This window comes from Gymnogyps californianus, chromosome 2 (assembly GCF_018139145.2).
Source record: "Gymnogyps californianus isolate 813 chromosome 2, ASM1813914v2, whole genome shotgun sequence".
In the NCBI taxonomy this organism is placed as follows: domain Eukaryota; kingdom Metazoa; phylum Chordata; class Aves; order Accipitriformes; family Cathartidae; genus Gymnogyps; species Gymnogyps californianus.
Window position 1 is genome coordinate 97782970 of NC_059472.1, and position 19404 is coordinate 97802373.

Below are 19404 nucleotides of genomic sequence, written 5' to 3' on the forward strand. Positions count from 1 at the left end.
CGAATATATCTAAGAATGTGGCCACCAGTTATACATCAGCATTAACTGTACTGAATCCAAAACGTCGTGTAACATAGCCTAATGTTTCAGTCCTACACAAGGCACACCTGCGTCTTTACGAAGTACTGACCTGGAGTCAGCTTGACAGCTCAGATTCCAAGTGGGCTATCCGGTAACTTCATGGATTGAATATAAGCAGGGAAAGAGTCCAGAAGTTTGCCCGCTGCTCCATCTAGTGCTTGTGTTCAGTATCCTATAGGACCGTGAAGTATCTTTTTCTTCTGAACGCTGATATCCTAGGAGAGCCATGGATATGCCAAGGAGCAGCTTAATTGCTGGAGAGTACTTGTAGTCCACTGACTTCCTAGCTCAGGAGGGCTATCCATTAGAAAGTCTTTTCTTTTACTGGTCTCTCTTTTTTTTGCCTGTCAACCTGCTGTAGTGAAAAGTGTTCCCAAAGAATGGCTGAACTGCCTTTGCAAAGGGGTGATCTTCCAGGAACTCTTATGGGAAAAGGAATATGTAAAGCGTGAGACTTATCGATCACTAGAGCCATTGTGATAAAAACACAGTATTTGTGTCAAGCAGACTGGGTACAGTTTAATGACTTTTGTATTTAATATGACTGTTTATTAACTAAAATAGCTCATTTCTACCAGGTAAGTATCAAATCATGGGATAATTAAGTATTTTGGCAGCGTACTCAAAGGCACATAATATAGAAGATAGAAGATGGAATATCACACTGGTCAGAAAGGTGAGGAAAACATCGTTTCAGACAGACTGTGTCCACTCTAGTAATTTAAACAGTGTCAAGGAAGGTTTCTGAATATAAACAAAATTGTTGTAAGTTCAATTGTCAGAACAGTCTCTGGCTGTTGTTACATTGGCCAGCTAGCACTTTCCCAGGCAGCTCCCAGGCACAATTCAGAAGATACTCTGGATCAAGGACCATTTAATAGGACGGATGTTGGCGTTCCATACCACTTGACCCCAGGCATGTTTAATTTCCCAATGTAGAGGAAGTCACAGCGTAACACAGTGTATTACTGTGAATTTTGATCCCTTGTAGTCCTAGCCTGAGAGCTTTGGCTCTGTCACTCCAGCTGTACTAGCTCATGTTTCTAGCTCTAGGCATCCAGGGATTGTAACAGGAAAGGTAATGGCTCTCACAGCTAGGTGAGAGTACAACTTCAGAAGGAAGTTTTTAGTGTCTAGCAGGACTTTCTACAGTTTGCAATTCTGCAGCTGGATCTTACTCATTTGATTTTTAAGTATGACTCTAGTCTAAGTAGCTCTCAGAGATGCCATTGCCAATAATCATCAACTTCCATATCACTAGCTGGCTTTAGTATCTTCCAGAATATAAACAGGCTCAAAATAATGGAAGCAGTCATATCAGCATACTATAGTAGCCAGGCACTACGTATTGCCACCGCACACTAAATACTCTCATGTGGAGGAGAGAAAATTTTCCCGCTGCTGTCTTTGTAAATCTTTTTCTGAATTTGTTTATGTCTACCACATTCATTTTCTTTCTCCCACTTTCCTCTCCTCCAAAACAAAACACGTCTTATGCTAAAACTGCCAGAGAGGAAGAATGGATCTAGCACCTGCCAGAGATGTTAGAATATTAAAAATAAGAGATGGCCTGTTAAACACAAAATCCAGAAGGTACAAGAGAAAACAGAATATCAGTGGAGTGGGAAAGTGCTGGTAGAGGGCAAGTTTATTCTGCTATTTATATGTCAGTCAGGTCTTTATTTCAGAACAAATCACTCCACAGAATAAAATCCGAGGCAGAAGGGTTAATGGGGTAGCTGTGAGTGAGGGCACGCAGGGGTCACACACCCGGGTAGGACGTTCTTACTCTGCTCTGTCCTCACCCTCCCCGAGATAGTGTCTATCAGCTGGAAACACATCTCCAGAGCTGGCTGCTTCATGGTAAGGAGAGGCTGTGACCAGAGCTTATGTATGGTATCTTGGTATCTTGGCAGGAGAGCTCCATTAATATCCCTGACAAGATCTCTTTATCCTTTATCCACAGGAAAAGAGAGGGAATTCATTGTGCTAAATTGAGTCCCTGCTGTGTGTGATAATTGGTACTGGTTTTACTTTGTAAAAGTTGCCTCTTTGTTTTATCAAATGCTTTGTGTTTTCGTTTGGTGTTTTGTTTTTTTTTTTCAGAAGGAGGAGGGAAATATTTTTGTTATTCCCATTCTGGGAGGGGTTACACAGCAGAGACTTTTCTATCCTAAAGCATCCTGGTATCCAGCCCTCTGTCCTGATTAATCCTGCCCTCTCCCTATGCCCTCTGCCCCCAAACTTTCCCTTGCGCATTAAGACCTGGAAGTCTTCTGCCAATTGGGATTTCTTCAGCAGTTGCTTATACAATCACTGAAGTCTCTTTTCAGTACTTGCTGATCCTATGCTAGGAAGAGAAATGATGGTTTCTCTTGATGTGCTGCCTGAAATAAGAACTTACTGGCTCCTTAAAGGAAACCAGCACTTCTGACAGCAGTTGAAAAGCAGCCAAGTTGTTCTGAAATGTAAAATTAATGTAGAAAAACAAAGGGAGGTTGAAGGCCCCTGATTCAGTTTTTTCATTTAAGATCCCTCTGTACCCTTAGTACTACACTCAGTAATTAAATATAATGTTCTGTATATATAGGAGGTCAGACGACATTATTTACTGGCCCTTCCTGGCTTTAAGCTTCCTGAACTCATGCCAAACCATCGCATTGTGTAGCACAATTATACCCCCACCATTTAGTAATTTGGCTTGGTCTGAGGTACATTGACAGAGGCAGGCAGCTAAAGCAAAGCTTAAATAAATTTCTAAGGACTGAATTTAGTTTCATCATTCCAGATAATATTAAAAGTGTGCACAGAGCAAGTTAGGAAATGGTGCAGCTTCACAAGAGAGAGCTCCCAAGAGCTGCTGCAGCACAGTGGCTCAGCACTACAGGCTGTTAATAAAACAGAGACTTATGCAAGATATAACCATTTGGATGTCGAGTTCAAACACCTCAAAATCAGAGAGATGTCCTCCCAGCTATTCCTGTCTATTGAATATTAGGGGCTTATTTGAGAATGCTCCTCTTGGTCTAGATGTGTATTTCATTTCTCCCCGGAGATGTAGGGCATAGTGGTCAGCTGTGTCTTGCTTTTTGTGAGAAAGCTGTTTGTCCCAGATGTTCACACATGGGCCTTGAAATGGGAGAATTTTGGTGGTCCAGCAGCAAGGACTGCTATTTTAAATGGAACATTCTTCGGTGTAGAGAACTGAAGTGCAGTGAGGACAGGATGAAGACTAGTGACTCCCCTGTATGCTGGAGAGAAGGCGAACTGGGTCAGAAAGAAGAACAACGTCAGAGGAACAGATGAACAAAATGAGGAAGGCAAGAGAAAGATACAAAATCAGATGTGAGGGGAGAAGAAACACAGACTCATGAAGGGAGCAACTCTGACCATGTCACACAAGGAGCTCCAGCAGCACTCTTACCTGCCCAAGAACGAACTCGACAGACAAACACGGGTGTCAGCCTCAGGCAAAGGGACCTGACCCTGCGCACTCGCGCCGGCACAAGATCCATGCTACTGCTTTTCCTTCAGACAGATGCAAACCCCCATCAGAGCAAAACCTGGCCCTGATCCATTGATTATTTTGACTATTTCTTTCCCTTTGAACTCTTCATTTCACCATCACATGGAGCATTGTCCTTCAATAGGAAAAAGGTGGTAGGGAGATGGCTGGTATTGCTTCACGTGGTGGAGTTATCTTTGTAGTAAGAGAAAAAGCAAACTGATAGTATATGCATAATTTTATTTCCCTTTAACTTGTCTTTCTGTATTCTTGGAACGCTATTTTTTCCCCTTTTTTTTCTTCCTAGTGACAGCGTAAACGAATAGCTATTCACATCTTTCTTTTAGCTGAGTATCTTAGGAAACTGTGACTGAAAGGGACGGTAGCATAAATACCGTGTGCACGGTATATTCTCCCTTCCCGTTCAAAAACTCGTGGAAAGAAATGGGCAGAAATAAATAGCAGTGTCAGAGCAGGCGGTCAGGAGCCGGCGGGCGGACGCCGGGAGCCTGGAGCGGCTGGTCCGTTCCGCCCCCCCCCCCCCCCCCCCCGCCACGGCCGGGCCAGCCGTGCTGGGCACCGGCTCCTCTGGGTCTCCTTTCCCGCTGGCGAGGCGGCCCTTCCCGCAGCTTCGTGCTCCAGCTGAACTGCCGCCCGGAGGAGGCAGGGAGGAGGGGAGGGAAGGAGGAGAAGCCCGGGGGAGGGGAGCGGTGCCGGCCCCGGGAGTTTCGCGGGGCAGGGTGACACCTGCTGGGGGCGGCGGGGGAAGGGGAGAGCCCAGCGCGGAGCTCGCTGCTCCTCCCCAGCGGCCCGCCGCGCCGCCGGGCTCTGCCCTCGGCTCCGGCGCCAGGTCGGGGGGGCTGGGGGGTGTGGGGGTGTGTGGGGGTCTGTCTGCCGGGGATTGCCGTCTGCCGTGAGTTACAGCCGGCTCGCAAGAGACGAGGTGTCCCGCAAGACCCGGGAGGAGCGTGAGGCTTGTCTGGGGATTGAAGATGCAGAAGCTGTGCCTGGGAACAGCTGGATGAATTACACTGGGGAGGGATGGGGAGATACCAACAGCCCTGGCGAGGCCACCGACCTGCACTTAATGGCTCACCACTGGTGAGCTATGCCTGTGCTTCCTCCCTCAGGCAGCACACGGGCCTGGCTCGTTTTGTGCTGGAACTCCAGTAAAACGCCAGAGAAAATCCCTGTGACAGGGAGAGGTAAGAGCAGCAGGCAAGTTGCACAAAGCCGTACGCTCGGAGGAGTTTGAATAAGTGTTATAGCATCATACTCAGACCATTTCTTTATCATGTGAGCAGGAGGCTCCAAAATGCCTCCCCCCACATATTGCCTGAGGTAAGGGCTCATAGCCTCTCACAGCGGCATCTGAGACGTTTAGAGCAGAGACTGAGAAGAAGTCCCCAAGTGGCAAGGGTCGGAATCCTCTAGCCTGCACATAACCTGAGCACCGGCGATCCCAATGTTTGCCACGCTCAAATGTCTGTGGCTCTGGCTCTGTTCACCCAGTTGCTCAGCCAGTTCAAGTTCAGTTTTGGAAAGTGGCTGCCCTCCGGCGAAGCTCAAGGGAGCAAATTCAGGCAAACCACTCCTATGGAAATAGGTCCGTGATGGTCCTAAGTGTCTGAGGAGAGCAAACCCTGGCTAGTCTGGCCCACTGAGATGCTTCTGCCTCCCCTCCTATCTCTGCCCTAGCGTGGGACAAAAGGCATCTTTGCTCAAGTCACCCTTGCTTCGGCTTGTGTGTGTGTCTCCCTCCATTCATGGCTAGCAGAGAGAGATCAGTGCTGACAAGGAGACTAGTGCTCTCTTGCACAGTTGCTATGGTGCTGCGGGCTCATACTGCCTACCTGTTGCCTTTTCCAGATCTGTCGAGGGACAGGGTTTAGTGCAAATGTGGCTGTGACACAAGTCAGCGGTGCTTGGTCATGGGCACTGCTGAACTATGCACCAAGGTCTTTGGTAGGAGACCTACCAGTCAAACAGGAGAACATTAAATCCTTGAAGGCATTTTAAAAGCAGACACCTGGCACCTACTTGCTGCCCTGCTTTTTTTGTGCAAGCAGTTAGCCATGGCTAGGAGCCCTGCAGTGGTCAGCTATACCTCAGTGTAATTTTATACACAGGAATATTCACAACGTCCTGTTCCTTTGAACTCAGTCGAAACAGCAGGCTGTTCCTTTGCTCAGAAATGTAGCTTTGTTCTCCCCACTTAGCTATTCTCTTACACATCAAGAGACAAGTCCAAGATCCACTGAAGGTAATGGAAAGACATGGATGGTTTTGAATGGGAATTAGATCAGTGTTCAGATAAATACCCAATTCAGTAAGGCAGACGACAAACTGCTTCTCGTATTAGTAATACAAACATTAGGTCACTCAACAGAGAGATTTGATCTTTATTTTTAAATGATTTCCAAGTTCAGAAAAGATTTAAACTGTGTGCCCAACTAAGAGTTTGTATCTTCTATTGCAGGAAAAGGCTCAGAAACTTACTGTGCCAAGAAGTGTGAAATTGCGAGTTTCAGCAGATCCTCCTAACAGAGGCAATAATTAAAGTTGTCGTGAACATTGTATAAGGAGAAATCCATGCATTTTTTCTGCAATTGCCTTCCACTGCGTGTACACAGTGTTCAGCCTCTTCCTACAAGCGTCCTAGACAGACTTAGAATGTTACTCCCACTGGTCTAACGGGGTCAGCCAGACAACACAACAACCCCTTGACAAAGCATATACCAGGCTACCTACCTTTCATACCCACCCTGCCCCGGGAGGTGGAGATGGAAAAGTTATCATCTGCTCTGGGCTTAAACTCTCGGATGTGCTCAGGAGGAAGAATTGAGTGTTTCACTTCTGAAACAGGTCTGTGCCCTCCCCAGGTAAAGCTGACAAGCTAGACAGCATCACTTCTCAGCCCACCAGTTGAACTACACTGTGCCACAGCTTCATCTCGAATCTTTGATTCTAGGAAGTTTTTCTAAGTAAAAGTAGACTGCTATTAGTAATGACACTTGCAAAGGCCCTCTTGTTTCTTATTGCTTTTTTCAGAGTATCTTTGCTGCATAGTTGATTTGGGAGACTAGCAATCACATCTGACACACAGATGAGCCAAGCAGAAGGACATGAGTGGTCCTATGACAAAAAGGCACCTTTCCTGATGCTGTGCTTCTCTCTGTGTATCACAAGGGCTTATGGGCTTTGTGCTGCAGGGAGCTAAGATCCTCACCCAGGAAACAGTGAAAGAAATGGCATCGGCTGCGGTCAGACCATTGTTTGTCCTTCTGAAACTATAGGAAGGCACTGGGAGACTATTAGCACTTGAGTAACTTCACTGCAAGGGGAGGCAAATTACTCTAAATTGGTGGAACAGTCTGTATGGATAGATGTACGCATACACACACCAGTTTTTATTCCAAGCCTGGCCAGGTAGCCTTAGCTTAAAGTACCTCAGAGACAAAATTCAGTGAACAGCCTGGGTTAACTGTGTGGTGAGAATGTACCCTCAGATCTCTTACTTCTGTCAGGTTGTTGAGTAATTTTGAACCAGCTGAATAAAGTTTCTCTGTTTCCTAAGGTTTTTTTCTCTTTTTTCTGTTTTTCTGCTGTTCTTACTGGGCAACACAGGGTGATTTTCAGGTTTTCTTCTCTATTGCTAATAGAGTTTTTTCACAAAACCTGCCAATTTGGCCAGGCCTGGAGCTGGGCTGAAAGAATAGGCTCTTTCTGATGGGCTGCCTTACTCAGCCTCTCAGGTGGGATCCCAGCTGCTCAGGAATCGAGATGAGTTCTTGCTCCTCCCCTTAGTGATTTAGTACAAGTCTGGCAAGAGAAGAAAAAGCAGCAAAGCTTTTTTATTCCTGAGAGTGATAGGGAGAACTAACATGAGACTGTAAAAATAGGGACTACCTTTTCATCTGTTCTGCGGTGCCTGGCCTGTGATTTAAAAGAAGAGTGGTCCTGTGCTGCAGCTGAATTTCCTTGGCTTGGAAAGTAAGAATGTGTCACCTGTAGCTGGAGGTAAGAAAGTAAAAAGCCAGGGTAGGAGCAGAGATGAGCGTGGTGTGGGATTGATGGGGGAGGGAGGTGGGCAGAGCCAGTGGTCCAAATAGAAGTAGGGATGGACGTGTTTAGAGATGGACTAGAAGGGGGTGGCACAGCTGATAGCAGGGAGAGTGTGAATGGCACAATTGCTTTACTTGTTGCTTTTGGAAGAGCTAGCTGTAGTAAATGTTGTGTGCACATTGGAGGTAGGGCATTGGGGATTCCAAAGTCAAATGACTGCACACATCACTGTTACAGAAACAGTCATCTCCTTCCGTGTGGATAACTCACCTGTGCTTTGTATATCTCAGCCCATTAGTTGTTTTCTCCATTGTAATTTCAGTACTTGTTCTGTCTTTCCCTTGTATGCTCAATGCTTGTCAAATAGATGTCCCTGGGGCCTGTTGTCACCTTAGCGTCTGAAGCTCTCACCTCTTTGCCAGTTGCTCTGCACAGTAAGTTAAAAGTCTTTGTTCTTACTCTTAGGGTCCCACCATGTTCTACTGCCCCGAATCCCTGCTGGTCACAGCTCTTTCCCTGCACACTCCTGCTTTTGTGTTTTCCTGTATGTATGCAATGCCTTTCCAACCTTCTGTTCCCTGCTCCCTACAGAAAGGGAATCTTTTCATGGAGCCATCCAAGAAGTGAACTAAATTTAATAATATAATAATAAAGTAAATTTGATAGAATCATGATAACATGTATGTGCTTGAACTTAGTGACTGACTAGCTACTAATTTGCCTCTTCCTGGCTCTTCTCATTTGTTTTGTTACTTTCAATTAGTGTGTAACAGTTAAGATTAGATACCATTTTCCCAGGTGAGATAGGTAGCAGTAAGACTCAGCTGTGCCCCATGATAAATCATTTACTTGTGCCCCAAAAAAAGACAGCTGCAGGGAGCAGAGGAGTTCTTCATTTTTGCAGGACAGCTTAGAGCCAGATTGATAACTTATAACAGCACCAATGAAACAATCAGACTCGATGACAGGGTCCTCAGTATAATTGTTCGTGGCTTCTACTGCAGTTATTTCCTTCAGCAGTACCCCTGGCTCACCGGCTACAGGTGAAGGCTGAGGGGTGTCCGTACCTCCTTAACTTTCAAAACTTGGGCAGTCCTTTTCAGTCTGTTTCCCTGTAGTTTGGTGGGCAGTTGCTGGAAAAAAATGTGATGTGTTGTGGCATTTTGTTCAGTTCCTCTTCCCTAACCTAGAACAAACCAACAAAAACAGCAATGCTTTGTAACGAAGGATGGAAGTAGATATGTGTCAAACACATGCAGCAGTTCTTTCTATCTTTTTACCCAAATGTGGTCAGAATGTTACTCCAGTTAGCACTGAATTTAGTCAATTTATTCTGGTGTCCATAGAAGATGCATCTTTTGCTATAGGAAAAAAAAAAGACTACTCCAGAAGTTTCCTCTCTTATGCATATTTTTAGAGTAATCTTCCAGGCTTTTGGCAAAAATAAACCTGGACTTCCAACATCTGTGAGATGAATATAGGACCCACTGTGCTGCCATTAATCAGGTTTTGGTAGTGGGTTGTACATAAACTGTCTGCATTAGCTTGATTTATAAAAAGTAGAGGGTTTTAGGTGATAAAGCAAACACTGGAAAAATACACAGCAGAATTAGATGACCTGTTTTTTTGCTTCAGCAGAAGTCTTCATGTCCTTCGCTGTAAAATCATCCACTTCCTTGTTTCCAAACTGAATTTTTTCCAGCCTAGCTGGTGGTTTCTTCAGTGTCTTTTCCAGGGCATCTCTCTGTAGAGACATTAAAAGCTTTCAGCAGAGTATATTTTGATGTTGGGGTGACACTTTGTTGCTTGCCTTCTGCTTCTCTTTCATGCATGGAGGTAATGGACTCTGATACCAATGAAAGCCTGGAAATAATGTTGTGCTAATAACCTCAGTGCTTACTCATGAGTGAGTGTTGTCTGCAGTGAGAATTCCCCTTTTCTGCTGAGTGATGTGTCTGTGAAGCTTGCAATGTTGCTGTATGCCCAGCAGATGTGGGGATTTGGTAATGAGGCCCTAAGTATTTAGGGAATTGACTTTATTACTGCTGAAGAGATTTAAGAATGGTTTTGTCAGAGCTTCGTAATCATGATACTGCTGGCCTCTGCTGCATACAAATGAGTAGCCTGATCCTAGAGCTCTGCTGCTGAGGGTAGCACTTACTCCTGGAAAGATGCGGTGATTATTTGATCAGCCAGGAGGCTGAATTCTACCGTTTTCCTTATGATAAGCAGCTTTAGCAGTGTTAAACCCACACCAAGGACCTAGGGTTGAAATAATCACTATCCTGTTACAAGTTTCCTGAGCTATCTGCTCCCCAGACTTTTATTGCCATAAATAACTCTAGAAGTCAGGCCTCGCTGCCAGAAGTGTTAAGTGCTGCAAATAGTACAGAAGATGACTCATTTAGTGAGATGAAGGTGGAGCATGAATCAGTAGGAAGAAAACTGATATACAAAGGCGACGTTTTGAATGCAGATGACAAAAAATCTGAACAAAGCGATGTTCAATCATCATAAAAATGAAACAAAAGACTTTTTCAAAAGAAAAAAAGAAACTCTTCTATCTAATGACAAAGGCCATTCTAGCGAAAGCCCAAAGTGGGAAGGTATTGCATACTGAGCATGTCATTCCTTACCCAAGATAAACTGTAGACTGCATAGGAAGAGATGAATGAAAAATTCTTCCCAATATGTCCAAACTAAACAGAGTATGCAGCAAGCAGGTTGCTTTCCAGATTGTTCTGTGTCTATATAAGCTGAGAAAAGAACTTACCTTTGAGCTAAACAGTTTTGGGAGATCAAGAGTCCTCATAGCTTCAACGAGCCCACACTGAAAGCTAACAGCAATGGAAACACTAAAATAATAACCTGTGCGCATCCCTTGTAAATGATAACTCATGATAAGTGGATAAAATTCCCATAGACCATTCCATTTGATACTACAGCTTTTGGTCCTCTTGCTTACCCTCTAGCTCACACACATAGGAGTGCCTTTAAAGGTAGACTTGGAAAAAAGGTACCTGATAGATGATATCCTACAGCTGCTGGTGCACTAAGGAACTAAAGTGTCCGGTGCTGCCTGTAATTCAACTCCTGCCACTTCTCAGGAGTAGGGGTGTTTATTAAGAGCTTAATGTAACTCTTCAGGGGTGAGGATTAAACATTTTCACGTTTGACATCAGCAATGATCCTTTGGACATTAGGAAAAGGCTCTTCACTGAGAGGGTGGTTGGTCGTTGGAACAGGCTCCCCAGGGAAGTGGTCATGGCACCAAGCCTGTCAGAGTTCAAGGAGCATCTGAACGACGCTCTTAGTCATATGGTTTAGTTTTAGGTAGTCCTGCAAGGAGCAGGGATGATCCTTATGGATCCCTTCCAACTGGAGATATTCTATGATTCTATACAATCTTTTTGAAGCACTGGAGGGAAAAAATAGCAGTTACTCCCCCCCCCCCCCGCCCCCCAACGCTGAAATGTAATCATGCAAAGAAGCCTAGATACCTGTATCTTAGGTGGAAGCTCTGGCTCTTCTGGCATTTTTAGTAAGAGCCACTGTTAAAATTGTAGAGGCTGGTTTATTCTGTGGCATGTATGGCTCTTCCTTGGCTTTGTTACACTAGACCCATATAATGTTGCTGTCAAAAGCACTGCTCCTTTAGAGCAGTAAGACTTAGAAACAGGTATAACAAAGCATCTTAACCTGTACTGCTTGGAGTTCCTTTGTTCAGGATAAAGTGAGGGACGGTCAAAAGACTGAAGTCTTCTAGCGCAGCTGTTTCACAGTGTTGGCAATGGCAGGAAATCTGGAGAAGACAGGTGACGCTGCCAAGGCTTAAGGGATGCAGATACTTATATAGAGCCGAACTATGCACAGGAAGGGAAAGCTCTTGCAAGGATATCTCTATCTCCAATATTATTGTAAAAATAATCTCAAACCTGGTTGTACTCATCTGTCATAATGCTGTGAGGTCTGTGAGCTCATTTCTTCACTGGAGCTAGTGCTGGACTGAAATTTGGCATAAAGCTATTCATGCTTATTCCCGGTCAATTCCAAAATTTCAGATGTGAATTTACCTGTGTGTTAATGCTCAAAATCCAGAGCTGCATGTTGTAATTTGGAATATGTCTGGGTAATAAACCTTTTCTACCGCGTCTGTTCAGTGCATTTAGTCCCTCTGTTCATAGGTAATCTGCTTGATTTGAGCTCTGATGGAATAAATTATTCTTACAGGAGGTAGCACAGGCCAAATTTTCTATTGCTACTAAGGGACAGCTAATAGTTAACAGCTAGTGAGAGGTTTATATTTTCACTTGTAGGTTACCCAGCAGTAGGCCCAGCTCAAATGTAAAATATCACTTGGAAAAGTTGGCTTTGTTAGTGAAAAGTATGATGTTCATTTTTCAAAGCTGTACTGATTTTAAGACCAAAAAAAAAAAGTGCCTTCCTCCTGTTGGGAGGATAGAAATTCTCTAAGGAGAAATAGCACAGACTGAGTTTCTGTCAATAAAAGAGTATGTGTAATTTAGTACCAGACAGCTTTTTAATACAGGAGGAAAAAAAGAACAGACACTTGCCTATCTTATGAAGGGGAAAAATACAAAAACCTGCCTGCAGTGTGTTATCTAAATTTAGCCACAGAGGGGATAATCATCTCAGATACTCAAAAATCTGTCTGAGGGAAGTAAGTAAAGACTATGGAGAAGCTGTACTCTGAGATGTTCCAGCCTCATTTTCCAAAGTGCTGACAATAGGAAATGTGTTAGGCAGCACCAGTGGCCAGACTGTAAGGTGGCACTTGCTTGTTTACTCCTTCTTATGAAAGTTTCTGCTTGATCTTCAATAATATGTGGCTGAGGTTAGAGATGTGTGAATGGCTTGCCTCAAATGACAAAGCTACTCAGAATCATGCTTGGTTTGAGCTTGAATTGTTCCTGTGTTCAAGCAGTGGTGGGATCATGCTTTGGACAACACATCCATAAATGCGTTAAACTTCTTACAGATTCCCTGCAGACCTTCTCCCTCCTGACGTCTGTACTTGAAACCCTATCTGGAAGAGGCAACTTGATCCTTAAGACAATGCTTGACAACAAAAGAATAAACTTGAGTTCAGAAGCCAAAATAAGCCTTGGGTTATCATTCGGAATGAAAAGAAAATGGACACTAGCTTCTTAGTAGAATACCAGTTCTATAATTTTTTTAAAATCCATTTTGTAATGGTTTCTTAGTCTGAGATCAAATGTGAATTGTAGATTTCTCAGAAGTGTGAATATTTAGGATTTCTGAGGTCTTAAATTAAGTGTAATTATAAGCCCTGACAGCAGTATTTCTTCTAGTTTCATGGACTTAAGAAACAAGTTGGTGGCATGTAACTTCCAGTGAGTTTTTCAATGAGCAAGTTCTTAGTACTGTTGCTGTCTCCTTTGTCCCCATTTTAAACAAGCCCAGAAGCTGTAAACAACTGAAAACTGCTGCCAGCTTCTGTTGCATTAACATCCCCATAATACAGTTCTCTGTTGTTAAACAACTTGCTTCTAAAGTCTTAGCAGAGATCTACTTGGATGCTTTGCATGTGCGGAAACTGAATCTCAGGGTGCTCGCAGCAGGGTCAGAGCTGTAGCAGGGGTCCTGTCTCATATAATGACACTTACCTTGTTTTCATACACTTCTCCAGTCCTGGCAGTGGTACTTTGGCTCTTGATGATTCCCTGCATCCTCAGCTCCTCAAGAATGTCTGATGATTTTTGCCTCTCTGTTTCCTGTAAGGGCCATGATTTACTGATGAACTCGCTGGTGAGCAGTGTGTCTTCAAAAGATGAAAAAATTAAAACTTAATACTTGTAGAGCACTTGGCATTCAAACAAAACTTCGTGAAGTATTTCCAATGCCAGAGTTTTTATTTAAGAGGTTACATACTGAGAACGTCCAGTGGAGAAGGCCTGCTCGAGGCTCTCTTCACTGCTTAAACTTTGCAGTAAGCTTTTTAGTGGTTTGAAAAATGGCGCGGGCACCTAGTTCAGTTTCTCACTGTAGTCAGTGACACCCAGAGGGGCACATTCAGGAAAGCATGGAAGCATGTGCTGAAGGCTTGTGAAGCCAATTTTTGAGCATGTTCCCAAAGAGGGTCCATAGAGAGCTCTTTACGATTCAAGTTCTCAAGTATTCTGTGATCTGGTCACAGAAAGCCAGGCTGGGACGGGATAGTCCAAGCCTACTAATGGGCCGTCTTGTAAACATCACTGTGTTCTTCTGTTAAATGAACCCAAACTTTCATGTGCTTTCGTGGTCTATGATTTTTGTTGTAACAGCATTGCTACATTTGAGTCTGATCATAAGCATTCCAACACTTAATTATATATTTATAAACAACAATTAAGAATAAAAACCAAATTATTTTGATAACCCTTCTGAGTGGCTGTTTAGTTTCCACATATCAGACATGAATAAACAACGAACAACTTTATTGCCAAGACCCATCAGGTTTTTCAACCCTCAGTTGACGGTTCTACCATCTGCCCAACCTCTATTGGCAGAAGTTAGAGCTTTTGTACAAAGAACGCTTGGACCAAATCAAAATCACAGTTATTTAACATCTGCCAGTCTTTATAAGCAGAGTGAGTATGACAATGTTGGCTTATTTTTTTAGTTGTAAAACAAAAACCAGAACATCTACCACCTTGTAGAAGCTCACTCCATACCTCTCCTAAAATAACTGAACCAGTCACCCAAAAAGCACTGGGGTTCATCTGTCAGTCAGAACACTTAAATGTCAGAAGCCAGTATACAGCAAAACATATCTTGGCAAAAAATAAAAGCACGATGAGTGGGCAACGTTGACAAGTGATGTGAATTTATATTGGTTTTACTAATCTATTCATTCAGAGGAAAAATGTAGTTGAAATATCTTGGTATGGTATGGTTTTTTGTCTTGAAACAGAAGACTGAAGCATGATTTTTAAAAGTTTTTGTTTAGAAATTTCCTGTGAAGTTATCTTTTAGCAAGTGGGAGGAAAAGGAGCTTGAAATTAAATGAAACACCATTTCAGAGCAAGCAAATAATTTTGTTCAATCTGAAATGAAATCCTTTCATCATGTCCTTCTGTGGCATTGGGAGTTAAGTCCTCTTTAATGAATAGCAAACACCAGTAATTATTCCTTTTGTGTTCAATTTGAAATATTTTATTACAACCCTTGTTTATTACAAAGAGTAAACAACCACTGTAGATTTTCCATTTAGTGTGTTTGTGAAATGTAAGCTGTTCATGGCACTTGAAAAGTAAAAGAGTTAAACTGCACAATTAGAGGGTTTAAATGCAGCAAAGATGGTGCTGCTTTTCCGTTAGCAACTCTTACTACAATGGTATCCTAAGATTATAGAAAAGTTTGGGTTTAAGTGTTCACTTCTACTTAAAAAAAACTTTATCAGACCTTTGCTTATTGTCATGATGATTTCTGGAATTTTTATAGCTTTCTCTATATGATAACTGGCCCTGCAACTTTTGGTTGCAAAAATGAAGAATAACGTGGTATTTACTTACTGTCTCTACCTGATGCTAGTCAGGGGCCTTGTATTGACCATTCTGTTGTAAAAACTGACTCGTAACAGCAGACTGACAGCCCTCGTGTGGGTAATGCATCTTCCCAGTGTGCTGTAATCCCAGTTAGAGGGCTACCCTTGGGAACAAGGCTGAGTTTGTTCTCTTGGTCTGTTCCAGGCGTCTGCCAAGAAAAGGATCTACCCTGCTGCCTGTTCTGGTAGTGAGGGTTGAGTCATGCTGCAGAACATAATCCTCAGCTAGGAAATACTTTCTGCTACTATTGCATGGTTTTAAACCAGTGCTAAGAGCTCAGTCCTTGCGGTGTCGCAGTATGAACGTTTCTGGCTATAGAAGTTGGCTGTAGCAATAGACTCTCAAGATTATTTCCTCCCAGGTCTCTGTTTGTGGAGCTGGTATGAACTTCAGTTACTGTTTACCTGTGCTTTGTGCATTGCTGCTTTTCTGAGATGATGTAAATCTTTCTGGTAGTTCCTCAGGGGAGTCTCCCTCACTGGTCTCATCTTCAACTTTGGCTCCATCCTTTGAAGTGCCCATTGGCCAAGCTGCCCCATCCTGTGAGGGGACAGCCTCTGTCCCAGCAATGCTGTCACTTTTAGTCTACAAGAAAATGAAGAAACAAATGAGAAAAGCTCCTTGGGCTTCTAAACTTTTAAGGTGGTACCTAGGATAGACCCATAGAATTGGCAGGTTCAGAGTGGAGTGGAAGACAGAGGCATTCCTGATACTTATCCATGTTCTGTCACAGGTGAATGTTGATGGTGAGGAAAGGTCTCTTGGAGCATTTTGGAAAGGAAGTAATGACCTTAAGCCTAAATGTGTCCACAATCCAGTTGACTGTATTGGGGTATTGCTTCAGTACTTTAAGTACCTTCTGTATGTGGATCATTGGTTAGAAATTTAAAACTGAGTTTTCAGTTAGCACTTGGTAAGGTGTTAACCTGTGCACCTTCTAAACAATAGCTTTGAACCTCCAAACAATCCAGGATTAGAGCCTAGATGTATTCTTGTCTCTTCTCTGTATGTTTGGGCCTGAGTCAACTCAACTGTGCAAACTTCCCAAAGTGGCTGTGCACCTGTATCCTACAATATTTGCATATATACAAGCCCCCGTCTCATACTAACTTTTTGAGGCAAAACCCACCTTGCTGCAGTGTTGTAATTCGTCACTGGTGTGGGAGATAAATGCCTCTAATTGTGTCTTTAATGAGGCAAGTGGGACAGACTGTGGAAAAGCAACTTTTCAGGTGCTGTAAAATCAGATCATGCATGTGGCCAAATGGTGAGTCTGCTTTCCCTGTAAGCATAAGGGTTGTATTAAGCTGAGTGAGTGATAGCCCTTCTCTTAAAGAGCTCCCTGACAGAGTCAGAGCTACTGTTAACATCAGCAAAACCATTTCTCTGTATATGTATGTCCTTGTACACTTGCGTGCTAAGACATCTCCTAACATACTTTATACGGAGTCTGTTAGGAATAAGTCACTACCTGGCTTTTGGCTTCCTGGTTGTTCTGTAGCTCCTCAGAAGACAGCTGTGCGACAGAGACCCTGTTAGAAATATTGCAGCCCATGGTGAAATTGTGACCATCTGCTTCTCCTTGCTGCAAGTCCAGGGAGTAGGAATGCCCTAGTCTCTTCCTTGGGAGCTTGGTTATTCGTTATCACCATGGAGTCTAACCGTTGCCAGGGCCTGTTGCTACAATAAATAACACCACAGAAGGCTTTCTTCTTACGTCCTGGCATACAGACGTCATTGTCTTTGTCTAGGCACCCTGCTCTGAAGTTGAGAGGGAATGTGTTTCTTCTGTGCAGCTGGGATGTTGGTCTGATAGCAGCAAATCTGCACAGGTCATTCAGGGTGTTAGTGAACCTCCTGTGGGAACTCAAGTGTCTTCACTTGAGTATCTCCAGCCTTCCCCCGCGCCCCCCCCCCCCCCCCTTTTTTTTTTTTTTGGATGAACAAGATACTGTCATGTAAAATACACATTTCAGTTTCTGCTTGGATTTCTTAAGTATTCTTCAGCACCATTAGCCATTGGAAAAGATCAGTCCTGAATCTGGAACTCCAAGGAGCGCGGCAGACTTCTAAATGGGAGGAAATGTCATCAGGAGACAGGGACAGGCTGTGACTAGGGAAAATGTTTTAAGCGTCCTTTGATATAATTGTACAATTTCTTGATTACAGTTTGAGTCTGTTCACATCCTTAGAAGTAGATGTCTGTAGGAGATTTAAAAAAAAGAAAAAAGCAACCATGGTTTATACTTCCAAGAGGTGGTTATAAAAGCTAGCAGAGAAATGTTAAGGCGGTGCTGTCAGTTGAAGATCATGTCTTGGGTCACTTGTGCTGAGATCATCAGCTGTTGTAGTTAGAAGAAATAAATTGTTTTTTCACAAATATTCCCATGAAACAGACTCTTTGTATGAAATAAAAAGATTCAAAAAACCCAAGTAATTATTAATATCTATGAGGAATTATTTTTTTAACTTCCTGAGACCCTGGTAACAAATGAATGTCAGCTTGTGACCTTACCCTGATTCATAGTGGAAAACTTTCTGTAAGACTTGTCAAATTTCTTTTCCATATATGCGAAATGGAGATGCTTACATGACTAATGTGTCTTTCAAGTAGTAAGGCTGGTGGACTTTCAGAATCAAATGAACCCCAGCACTGAGACAGAGTGACTCCAGCCGAAGAGATCACTCTGGATGGACGGCTGCAGGCAGCCCTATGTGTTCCTCTTGTCTCCAGTCCAAACCCTCAGTTGGTCTGGTTGGAAAGCTGAATAAACTCATTTGCATGGCAGCGAGCCTAAAGTGATCTTCCCTGCCTCAGTGTGCCGCATCTGACTGTGCAAAGCACTGCACTAAGGTTACTGTCTGGCTTCCAGGTTGTAGCTGGTGTCTCTACTCAGCTCAGAGCACATGTGTGTGACTCTTTGTACTTACCTGTGCTGGCGTCCTTGAGCTGCAAGGAACTCTCAAATGTGCATCTACTGTCTCTTGAGAAACAAGTGTCTTCCAAAAAATTTTGTTCTTTTTTCATCCCTAATCAACAGGGACCTGATTCTTGTGTCCAGTTTGAATTTACACAGAATGCAAGTCAAATAACCTTTTGGTGTGTGGGAAGGTGGTTGTTGTTGCTGCTGTTCTGTTTTCTCTCTCTTTAGCAGATGTTTGCAGGTTGTATGTGATAATGCTGAAATGTGATTGCTGCTTGATGTGTGGCAGAACATGATGTACAGGCTGAGCTTCTTGTTTGCATTTCTGATTACACACTTGCTGTGATGGTGCAGTTCTAAAACTTGTTTATAAGTAAATAATAGGTGAAGTTTTAATCCTTGCAAAAAGGTGATTTTTATTTGTTCCTTAAACACAAATAAGGTGATAAAATGGAAAATGAATGTCAGTTATCAAAGTAAGAAAATTGATTAAATGTAAAATCATAGGCTGTGTAGCATAATCAAAAACCAGGTAAGCTTTATGTTTTATGCTTTATAAACTGATTATTGGCACATAAAAAGAAAGACAAGTGATAGTTTGAAGAAATAAGAGTACATGGGATGTAACAAGTGGCATGAAATTGTCCCTCATTCATATTTATGAAAAGAACCTTCTCAGATCTCAACATGATTTGTACACTTAAAGCCTGACCTTTTAATATCTTTCGCACATGATTAAATTGACATGGTGAGCAGTATGTTTTTGAACAATCGGAGCTACAGGCTTTCAAGAGCAGACTGCTCTCACGCTGATGCTGACTGACAATAGAAAATCTTCCTTTCATTTTAGCAGCTTTTCATCAATCCATAAAATTAAAAATGAGGAAGTTTCAGTACAGTCAAGGTACTGGGATATGTGGTGTTGGTTGAAAAATAGCGGATAATTCTTCATGAATACAAATATAGGATATTTCCCTTTAAGAAAACCCATGGAACAGAGCCTATGTGAAGCACAACATTGAAACTGGAGAGAAAGAGGACCTGTGAGAAGGCTAGTAATGGTGGAAAGGGGAAAAATGTGCAGGTCTCTATGCCTTGTCTTGTGAGAATGAAAACAAAAGCCAGTCACAGGGATGTGCATGCTGGGGAAAAATCACTACAAAATCAGAAACAGCTGTTTCTATAATTGCTGGTGTTATGTGGAAGAAACTGAAATGTATGTATATTTTAAAATTAGGAGAGCTGTTTTCAAAACTCCCAA

The 19404-nt window shown here is 43.0% G+C and overlaps 2 protein-coding genes across 2 annotated transcripts in view; one reads left to right on the forward strand and one right to left on the reverse strand.

The window, feature by feature from the left end:
- Positions 1–3198: 3198 nt before the first annotated feature.
- On the reverse strand, positions 3199–16774 carry STMND1 (stathmin domain containing 1). Its single transcript, XM_050890897.1, is given in 7 exon segments — positions 3199–3348; positions 8501–8800; positions 8802–8837; positions 9270–9395; positions 13300–13454; positions 15624–15804; positions 16691–16774. Coding segments are annotated over 7 exon segments (1032 nt in total).
- ATXN1 (ataxin 1) overlaps positions 7466–19404 on the forward strand; it is a 351291-nt gene continuing 339352 nt past the window's right edge. Inside the window, exons 1-2 of the mRNA XM_050890766.1 lie at positions 7466–7606; positions 8019–8085. The gene's annotated coding sequence lies outside the window, so the exon portion shown is untranslated. The remainder of the gene's footprint in view (positions 7607–8018; positions 8086–19404) is intronic.